The sequence below is a fragment of the Scylla paramamosain genome, chromosome 3 (genome assembly GCF_035594125.1).
Source record: "Scylla paramamosain isolate STU-SP2022 chromosome 3, ASM3559412v1, whole genome shotgun sequence".
Taxonomy (NCBI): Eukaryota; Metazoa; Arthropoda; class Malacostraca; order Decapoda; family Portunidae; genus Scylla; species Scylla paramamosain.
In genome coordinates, this window is record NC_087153.1 from 1,002,501 (window position 1) to 1,014,036 (window position 11,536).

General features: G+C 36.1%; 1 protein-coding gene across 1 annotated transcript in view; it reads left to right on the forward strand.

Moving 5' to 3' along the window:
* LOC135089043 (serine/threonine-protein kinase 10-like) overlaps positions 1 to 9,552 on the forward strand; it is a 146,891-nt gene extending 137,339 nt beyond the window's left edge. The window contains 4 exon segments of the mRNA XM_063984234.1: positions 3,396 to 3,530; positions 4,622 to 4,757; positions 5,108 to 5,211; positions 7,551 to 9,552. Of these exon segments, the coding sequence (XP_063840304.1) occupies positions 3,396 to 3,530; positions 4,622 to 4,757; positions 5,108 to 5,211; positions 7,551 to 7,685 (510 nt within the window). The 3' untranslated portion in view covers positions 7,686 to 9,552.
* Positions 9,553 to 11,536: the final 1,984 nt, after the last annotated feature.

An 11,536-nucleotide genomic window follows, 5' to 3' on the forward strand; every position in this document is an offset into this window, starting at 1 on the left:
CCCCTCAACTTTTTCTTCATTAACTTTTGCAATATTCACAATCTAAGATCTAATTTTCAATCTGTAGAACACCACCTCTCCTCTTCTAAACCTCATCTTCTTTTCCTCACTGAAACTCAGGTGTCTGAGGCAACTGACAGTAGCCCCTTTTCTTTTCCCTCCTACTTTCTCTATCCTCATTTTTTATCCAAAGCTGGATGCTGCATTTATGTGTGCAATGACTTAACCTGCTCTCATGCCCACGCTCTTGAATCTTCTGAGTTTTCCACCATCTGGCTACAACTACAGAGTCACTCTCAAACTAAATTTATCTGTGCTGTATACCTCTCACCTAACTCCTCTGACTATAAGAAATTCTTTGACTACTTAACTTCCAAAGTGGAGCACATTCTGACCCTCTTCCCTTTTGCTGAGATTTCCATTCTTTGAGACTTCAATGTTCACCACCAGCTTTGGCTTTCCTCTCCCTTCACTGACCATCCTGGTGAACTAGCCTACAACTTTGCTCTCCTTCACAACCTAGAGCAATTGGTGCAACACCCTACTCGTATTCCTGACCGTCTTGGAGATACACCCAACATTCTTGACCTTTTCCTGACCTCTAATCCTTCTGCTTATGCTGTCACCCTTTCTTCTCCATTGGGCTCCTCTGATCACAATCTCATATTTGTATCTTGTCCTATCACTCCAATCCCTCCTCAGGATCCCCTTAAGCGAAGGTGGCTCTGGCGTTTCGCCTCTGCTAGTTGGGGGGACCTGAGGAGATATTTTGCTGATTTTCCTTGGAATGACCACTGCTTCCGTGTCAGAGACCCGTCTTTGTGTGCTGAGCGCATAACAGAGGTGATATTGTCTGGCATGGAGGCGTTCATTCCTCACTCTTTTTCTCGTCCTAAAACATCTAAACCTTGGTTTAACACAGCTTGTTCTCGTGCTATACATGATAGAGAGGTGGCCCACAAAAGGTACTTAAGCCATCCATCACCAGAATCTCATGCACTTTATATTTCTGCCCGGAACCAAATCTGTTCTCCAACTAGCCAAAAACTCCTTCATTAACAGAGTGTCAAAACCTTTCAAGATCTAACTCCCCTCGTGACTTTGGCATCTAGCCAAAAATATCTCCAATAACTTTGCTTCTTCTTTCCCTCCTCTATTTCATCCAGATGGCACCACTGCTATCACATCTATTTCTAAAGCTGAACTCTTCGCTCAAACCTTTGCTAAAAACACTACCTTGGACGATTCTGGACTTGTTCCTCCCTCTCCTCCACCCTCTGACTACTTCATGCCACCTATTAAAATTCTTCGCAATGATGTTTTCCATGCCCTCGCTGGCCTAAACCCTTGAAAGGTTTATGGACCTGATGGGGTCCCTCCTATTGTTCTCCGAAACTGTGCCTCCGTGCTTGCACCTTGCCTAGTCAAACTCTTTCAGCTCTGTCTGTCAACATCTACCTTTCCTTCTTGCTGGAAGTTTGCCTACATTCAACCTGTTCCTAAAAAGGGTGACTGTTCTAATCCCTCAAACTACCGTCCTATTGCTTTAATTTCCTGCCTATCTAAAGTTTTTGAATCTTTCCTCAACAGGAAGATTCTTAAACATCTATCACTTCACAGCCTCCTATCTGATCGCCAGTACGGGTTCCGTCAAGGCCGCTCTACTGGTGATCTTCTGGCTTTCCTTACTGAGTCTTGGTCATCCTCTTTTAGAGATTTTGGTGAAACTTTTGCTGTTGCCTTGGACATATCAAAAGCTTTTGATAGAGTCTGGCACAGAGCTTTCATTTCCAAACTGTCCTCCTACGGCTTCTATCCTTCTCTCTGTAACTTCATCTCAGGTTTCCTTTCTGACCGTTCTATTGCTGTTGTGGTAGACAGTCACTGTTCTTTTCCCAAATCTATTAACAGTGGTGTTCCTCAGGGTTCTGTCCTGTCATCCACTCTCTTCTTATTATTCATTAATGATCTTCTAAACCAAATTTCTTGTCCTATCTATCCACTCCTACGCTGATGATACCACCCTGCACTTTTCCACGTCTTTTCATAGACGTCCAACCCTTCAGGAGGTAAACATATCACACAGGGAAGCCACAGAACACTTGACTTCTGATCTTTCTAAAATTTCTGATTGGGGCAGAGCAAACTTGGTATTGTTCAATGCCTCAAAAACTCAATTCCTCCATCTATCAACTCGACACAACCTTCCAGACAACTATCCCCTCTTCTTGAGTGACACTCAACTGTCCCCCTCTTCTACACTGAATATCCTCAGTCTGTCCTTTACTTATAATCTGAACTGGAAACTTCACATCTCATCTCTAGCTAAAACAGCTTCTATGAAGTTAAGCATTCTGAGACGTCTCCACCAGTTTTTCTCACCCCCCCTAGCTGCTAACTCTGTACAAGGGCCTTATCTGTACATTTATGGAGTATGCTTCACACATCTGGGGGGTTTCCACTCATACTCCTCTTCTAGACAGGGTGGAATCAAAAGCTTTTCATCTCATCAACTCTTCTCCTCTAACTTACTGTCTTCACCCTCTCTCTCATCCCCGCAATGTTGCATCTCTAGCTGTCTTCTACCGCTATTTTCATGCTAACTGCTCTTCTGATCTCGCTAACTGCATGCCTCCCCTCCTCCTGCAGCCTCGCTGCACAAGACTTTCTTCTTTCTCTCACCCCTATTCTGTCCACCTCTCTAATACAAGAGTTAACCAGTATTCTCAATCATTCATCCCTTTCTCTGGTAAACTCTGGAACTCCCTGCCTGCTTCTGTATTTCCACCTTCCTATGACTTGAATTCCTTCAAGAGGGAGGTTTCAAGACACTTATTCATCAATTTTTGACTACTGCTTTGATCCTTTTATGGGACTGGCATTTCAGTGGGCATTTTTTTTTTTATTGGATTTTTGTTGCCCTTGGCCAGTGTCCTTCCTACATAAAAAAAAAAGTGGGGAAGGTTAACTCTGGATTTACATAAAACTTATGGTAACTGGGCATCTCTCATCTCAACATGTCCACAACTTGTCCATGTCCCATGCGCTCTCTCTCTCTCTCTCTCTCTCTCTCTCTCTCTCTCTCTCTCTCTCTCTCTCTCTCTCTCTCTCTCTCTCTCTCTCTCTCTCTCTCTCTCTCTCTCTCTCTCTCTCTCTCTCTCTCTCTCTCTCTCTCTCTCTCTCTCTCTCTCTCTCTCTCTCTCTCTCATTTAAATTTGAATTACAATAATAGGTTGCCCATTACCAAATGAATACATGATGTTTTGTTTGAAATATAATAAATTTCTGACAAGCTGCCAAAAAGATAGTGCAGCTCATTCTGGTAATTTAGTTCATGATAAATCATATATTGCTTACAAGCAGTTTTCATATTAAATTCATTCATTAATTTGCAGGTTGAAAAGAGACAGTTGCCAAAAAGAATTAGACAGGAAATGAAAGCCCGTGAGCTTATGTTCCGGGAGAGCATGAGGATCAGCACATCCCACCTCCCTGATTCCCATGAGGATGAGAAAAACAAGCTTAGAAAGGTAAATTTCTGTATGTAACTAATGATAACATAAGATAAATATATGTTGTTATATATATATATATATATATATATATATATATATATATATATATATATATATATATATATATATATATATATATATATATATATATATATATATATATTGACAGAGCCTCATTTCAGCCCAGGACTAAGGACTTTTAGATACACATTATCCTTATTTTCCATTATTCTCAATCAAACTAAGATTTTGTATTTTTGTAGTTCATATTAGGTTTTGCAAAAGATTAAAAGGGTTTTGCATCATTGAATCCATAATGACTGGGCAAAATGATAAAATTCTATAATCCATCTTGGAATTCAACATCATTGGTAAAAATGTATCACAGCAGACTTCTATGTAAACAATTTCTTTATACATAAAAAGGAAAGGCTAAGGAATAGAATATTAGTGGCAAGTTCTGTATTTTTTGTAGCTGAGAGGTCTTTGTGAGCTGTACAGCTGAGGCAGGAATGGGCATGGCAACGACTTATAATTATATTTCAATGCCCCAAAGAAGAACATTATTTACCTCTTTATTGTTACATTTATGTTTAAAGGAAGTAAATCAAACAGCAATAGTAAATAATAACTGATCTTGTGTGGAGAAATGTCTTTTCCAGGGTGCTGTACACTATTTCAATACATTATATATCATTTCTAGATAGGCCATAACTATATGAAAAATATTGTGATTCCAAAATGCTAAGTAAAATGTACAGAAAAATGTATCTTCTAATACTACAATATATGTGCCTGACCATGATTCTGAGCATGCTACCAGGTGGCATTGCTGCTCAGTGAACAAGTGTATTACTCGTTAATTAGTCATTTAATTATCTCTACTCATTCATTCCATGTTCTAGTTCTTCTGAAAGTCTCAGTGCCCTACATTTAATAATATCAGTTCTCCAAATAGCAATAAATTTTCTTTAGAAATTTTTGTTCTCTTTGTTGATAGTCAGGAAAAAATGTGGCTAGACAATACCCACTGATTTTGACAGCTTTCCTTTGTATTTACCTAGGTAATTGTATGGAAGTTCTTTTATTCATTTATTTGCCAACAGTTCCAGGAAAATGAGAAACGTAGGTATGAAGCAGAGAAGAAACGTGCAGAACAGAAACATCAACGAAAATTAGAGGAACTTCAAGCAGCATCAGAATACACAGTTAAAGAATTGGAACAATTACAAAATGAGAAAAGTAAGTATTCTATCTCATAGAAAAATCAGCAGTCTGAGGAAAATCTCCAGATATATACAAGTTCACCACAGATTTACCAGCAAAACATGACTTGTCACCACCTTGATCAGTCTAGGAAAAATTACAAAACAGAGCTTAAAATTTTCTTAAGCCATGCTATATGAAAATTTGACATGTCACCAACTCAAATAAAGTTTTCAATGATAGATAAGTTGTAGATTTTCTTCAGACAAATACATATTATTAGAAGTATAAATTTCTTGACCAGTTAATGTGTGAAATATTGATGATTATGTTAATATTAAATATGTATCAGATCTCATCAGATTTAATTGTTCTTTTGTTCTCAGGGAAAATGCTAATGGAACATGAAACAAATAAACTTAAGTCCCAAGATGAAGAGTATCAGAGAGAGTTGCGAGAATGGAAGGAGAATCTGAAACCACGCAAACAGGTAAGTTCATAAAATTCCTATGCTGATTTTTCTTCATCTTTTTTTTTTTTTTTTTTTTTTTTTTTTTTTTTTTTTTTTTGCTGGAATATTGATTTACTTTTGTAATAACTGTAATGGGTGATAAACTGAATTAATTAAAATTCATTATTTAATATAATTTGTATAGTATTATTTTTCGTTCTTTTATTTTAACTGCATCTTTTGCAGTATGAACATCATAGAAAAAAAATTTACTTCTCAAGTAGTGATTAGGATACAAAGGTCCCAAAATGACCTTAGGACCTGACAGTTATCAGGCACTGTCCTGTTCTCCTGGTTAGAGATGCAGTTCCCAGGCCCAGCAAGGGTTTTGCATGGCTAAAGGTGTATTCCACTGTCATGTCAATATATCATTGTTTTGATGGAATGTCCAAAAAGTGCATAGCATTGGTAGCACCAGTAAAGATCTCCTTCAAGTTATATATTTGGTGTAACAGGACTCATACACCAACTGTCTTGGAGATACTCCCGGCATTCTTGACCTGTTCGTAACCTCTAATACTTCTGCTTATGCTGTTACCCTCTGTTCTCTGTTGGGCTCCTCCAGTCGCAATCTCATATCTGTATCTTGTCTTATTGCTCCAATCCCTCCTCAGGATCCCCCTAAGCAGAGGTGCCTCTGCTGTTTTGCTTCTAGTTGAGGGAGACCTGAGGAGATATTTTGCAGATTTTCCTTTTTAATGACTACTGGTTCCATGACAAAGATCCATCTCTATGTGCTGAGCACATAACAGAGGTGATAGTGTCTGGCATAGAAGTGTACATTCCTCATTCTTTTTCTCAACCTAAACCTTCTAAAATCTTGCTTTACACAGCTTGTTCTCGTGCTATACATGATAGAGAGGTGGTCCACAAAAGGTACTTAAGCCTTCCATCACCAGAATCTCATGCACTTTATATTTCTGTCCAGAACCATGCCAAGTCTGTTCTCGAACTTGCCAAAACTCCTTCATTAAAAGAAAATGTCAAAATCTTTCAAGATCTAACTCCCCTCATGACTTCAGGCATCTAACCAAAAACATCTCCGAAAACTTTGCTTCTTCTTTCCCTCCTTTATTTCAACCAGATGGCACCATTGCTATACATCTATCTCTAAAGCTGAACTCTTCACTCAGACCTTTGCTAAAAATTCTACCTTAGATGATTCCAGGCTTGTTCCTCCCTCTCTTCCATTCTCTTATTACTTCATTCTACCTATTAAAATTCTTTGTAGTAATGTTTTCCATGCCCTCAGTAGCCTAAACTCTTGGAAGGCTTATGGACCTCATGGGGTCCCTCCTATTGTTCTCCGAAACTGCACCTCCGTGCTTGCACCTTGCCTAGTCAAATTCTTTCAACTCTGTCTGTCAACATCTACCTTTCCTTCCTGCTGGAAGTTTGCCTACATTCAGCCTGTACCTAGAAAGAGTGACTGTTCTGATCTCTCAAACTACCATCCTGTTGCTTTAATTTCCTGCCTATCTAAAGCTTTTGAATCTATATTCTTAAACATCTATCACTTCACAACTTTCTATCTGATTTCCAGTATGGGTTCTGTCAAGACCACTCTACTAGTGATCTGACTTTCTTACTAAGTCTTGCTCATCCTCTTTTAGAGATTTTGGTGAAACTTTTGCTGTTGCTTTAGACATATCAAAACCTTTGGATAGAGTCTGGCACAAAATTTCATCTCAAGTTTCCTTTCTGACCGTTCTGTTGCTTCTGTGGTAGATGGTCACTGTTCTAAATCTATTAACAATGGTCTTCCTCAGGGTTCTGTCCTGTCATCCACTCTCTTCCTATTATTCATCATTGATCTTCTAAACCAAACCTCTTGTCCTATCTACTCCTACACTAATGATACCACCCTGCACTTTTCCACGTCTTTTCTTAGACATCCAACCCTTCAGGAAATAAACAGTTCACGCAGGGAAGCCACAGAATGCCTGACTTCTGATCTCTCTAAAATTTCTGATTGGGGCAGAGCAAACATAGTATTGTTCAGTGCCTCAAAAACTCATTTCCTCCATCTGCCAACTCAACACAATCTTCTAGACAACTATCCCCTCTTCAATGACTCATCTGTCTCTCTCTTCTACAATGAACATCCTTGGTCTGTATTTTACATAATCTAAACTGTAAATTTCACATCTCATCTTTAACTAAAACATCTATGAAGTTATGCGTTCTGAGAGATTTTTCTGAGAGGTTTTCCCATCCTTCCAGCTGGTAACTGACAGTTTTTCAGCCCTATGCTCATAGTAATTGTGAATTATGTCAATATACCAACATGTCAGTGAATAGTACATTTTCCTTTTCAGAAATTAGAGGAGGAATTTGAGAGACAGCTGAATGAACAGGAACAATTTTATGGAGCATACCTGAATCGAAGTCTTGGCTCAGCCCTAACGCCTTCACAGTCAACATCCAGTCTTGCACGTTCAAATGCATCATAGACTGTATATACGCCTGGTGATCGCAAAAATTTAACAGTACTTTGTGTCTCCATCCATTTTCATGTATATTGCATATGTCTCAAGATAGACAGGTATTTTGCTGTTTTAGTGGCTTTTCTTACTGCCTTTCATGATTTAGTGCTAGAAGCAAACAATTTTTTTTTTTTTTTTTTTTTTTTTTTCTCCAGTGTAGTGTATATTTCATTTTTGAATGCAGTATAATGATGAAACTTGTACATTCCTACACTCCAAGGAGTACAGCAGTCCCTCTATGATCAAAATTATTTCTATCCAAATGATCCTGCATCTTGCTAAGTTAATTAAGAGAGTTTGTGTTTAATGGCTTATAATATGAAATCCATAGTGATATGTGCATAAGTATTTACCAAAAGTAAAGTAGTTTTCATGATACCTAAAATTGCCAGTATAAAATTTACAGTAACAGTAAATGACATGACAGGTGTTATTACCCTATACAGAGATGAACTATGACACCACTCTCAAGGTCAAGTATATCATTTATTATCTCTTTTATTTGTTTAGATTTATTGTTTTATAAAAAGTCTCCTGACCATGATGATAAATGTCTCTCAGCCAAGACAGAAATTCATTAATTACATAGGTTTTTTGGAAAGATAATGTGTGACGAACCACTTTATTGGACAATTCACATTTTCCATCATGCTATGGCTTCACTTCATTAATCCAAGGATATTCACAATTGAAGGGGTTCTTACATCATTGAAAAGGGATTGCTTCACATGATTAATATTCACATCTTGGACAACATGTAAATTTGGCATTATTTTTACATAAAATAAAAAAAGAAAAAAAGAAGAGCTGCTAAAACATTTTAAGAATAATTCATGGAAAGCATCTTAAACCCTATTTTATTTTAACTAATTTAGGGAAGGACAATCCATATCTATAATTTTACATAAAAGGATTTCCAATAAGATTTATCCAAAGTCCTTTTAATATGAGGGATGGTAAAGTATAGAGTTCATATATTCCTGTTATAGTTGTTTGTGTATTCATTTATAATCTTTATAGATTAATTAATGATGAAAGAAGAATTTGAAAACTATGTAATATTGTATGCAATTTGCAGTCTGAGATAAATTATCTTCTACTAGTAACCATGCTGAGCTGACTTCACAGTTCAAAATGTATAGTCCCTTCTCTCCCTAATCTCCTCTGGCTGAGAGTCCTGTATCTGAAATGACTAGAACTTGAAGTGTTCCAAATTTAATATTTTTCAAGTTTTGGAATACATATCTTGACCAGTTACATAAAAAAAAATTTTAAAAAAGTTAAAAATTCTACGTCAAAATTATATACCCAAACATTGTAGTTTCCTTTGAACCTGCTCAAAACACTTACACTAGCCAACAATAAGGCAAAATTATTAAGCACAAAATCATTTTATGTAACAAAGTGTTGAAAATCTTTTTATTTTGAGTACTGCAGAAGGTGAACAATAGAGTGGCAGTATTGGTTAATGAAAAGACATTTTGTCTTGGTCAGAATAATCAGTAGGCTAAGCAATATCCTAGTTCTGGGATGTATGTACACCATGGTTTTGCTTTATTTAAATAAGGGGCACATGTTAGGAATGTTTGGTGAGAGAGAGAGAGAGAGATACATTCAGAGACTTAAGAAAGGGAGATAAGATGCACTCTCAACCTTATCTGTGGTGACTTTGTGACTAAACATACAACATATACTGTACTGCATGAACTGAACATAAGTTATATATTTCTTATGATATTTCTGGTAATATTATATAGTAATGTTATTTGTTAAATTACTGCATTGCTTTTGTGCTGTATTGGCATGAAAATTTTGAATAAATCATAGTTATGTATTGTTACTTACATCAACATTCAAAACTTTTGGATTTGGAATGGAAGATAAGAGGATTCTCGATCCAGACACAATTTCTGCTTTCACCTATTAATAATAGAATGATGGTAGATTTGAAATGTGTTAGAGTAACTGTCATTGTGGCAAACAAAAATCATGTGACTTTGTCAAAAATAAGTTATATATCTTTTATATATATATATATATATATATATATATATATATATATATATATATATATATATATATATATATATATATATATATATATATATATACTGCATTTCCCACCATATAAGGAGCACCTAGAGTTTGGCAAGTTTTTTTTTTTTTTTTTTTTTTTTTTTTTTTTTTTTTTTTTTTTTTCATGAAAGAAATACTGTAAAAAGTGGGTATACTTTTCCTTTACAGTGATACTGTCTAAGTCAATGGTGTTTTAACTCAGCACAAGAATAGAGATATGATAATATATCAATTCCCACTCTGCAAGCATGGTACCTTGTGTATGTTTGTTACATTGGAATATAACACTGGCTATAGTGCCTGCAGTTCATCTTGTCTTCCCCATCTGCCTTAATTGCTCTCTCCACATCTCAAAAGAAATATTATTCCACTGTACCTTAAAAGTTCCAAAGTTGTAACTCCATGTCTTAGAAATGGAAAAAAAAAAAAAAAAAAACTGGCTTATCTTTACACTTAAACATGCATCAGAATGAGGATAAATCACCTCTGTTCTTGCTGTGTGTGGGTGGACAATGGCTGCCTCATATTTATATCAAGATTAGATATGGGACTGATAACTGACTTTATATTGATTTTATATTGTAGCATTATTTTGATTTGTAATCATTATCAAATGATTTATAAACATAATATATATTTAATTATGGAAACATCTGGGAAGTATTATGTCAAATAGAGGTGTTTTGTGTGTTAGTCTTGTGCCAGTAACTATAATCCCTAGGACTGCCAAAAACCTAACTACCAGGGTATAAGATGCATGGTGACTTTTAATCTTCATTCTTTAAAAAGTGCATCTTGTATGGTGAGAAATACAGCATATATATATATATATATATATATATATATATATATATATATATATATATATATATATATATATATATATATATATAGTATTTTCATTTGTAAATATCGAGTATATAGAAATAAGTATTGACATAATAGAGAGTTCTTTTAAAATATAAGGAGAATATTCCTTGCTTGCACCATCTTTATGCATGTATGTTGTTATGTGCATCAATTTATATGACAGTCTGACATCAACCCTAAAAGGGTATGGCCAGAACAGTCATCATGCCTTGTCTCATGGTTGAAATAAAAACATATTTTATTATATACAGGGGGAATGTAGTGGCAGTGTTCTTCCAACCCAGCCACATAGTGTATGTGGTCATGTCCCTTTTACCACAAGGGGATAAATCTAGCCAAGAGTACAGAAAGCCAAATAAAAAAAATATCTGTTGATATGATACAAAATGGCTGTTACTTAAACACCATTATCTGTACTGCTAACACATCCCATTGATGAACTAAGGGCTGCCTTATATTTTACCACAGAAAATAAAATATTGCAAAGTACACTACTTTGATGTCCATAATGGGAAAAGAAATTAATTTTACAAAGTAATTTTCACTAAACACATTACTTTGTGTAACCAAGTGCTTTCTCAGAATTATTCTTGAGCCAGGCCTTTGTATCAGCAACTCCTGTAGGACAAAAAAAAAAGAAAACTGCAAACAGAACACACAGCATCTATCACACCACTAATTCCTACATATGGCATGCCACATTTGTTCCAGGAACACTTTCACAGCCTCAATCATCCTTTTGTTTGTCTTTCCACACAGTCCCAGCAGCAGCACCATCCATTCCCTTCCTGTCTTCACTCGGGCATGTCCCAATTCTCTCAGCACTACTCTCATATTTCATCCCTGTCTCTGGCATACTTTACACATTCTAG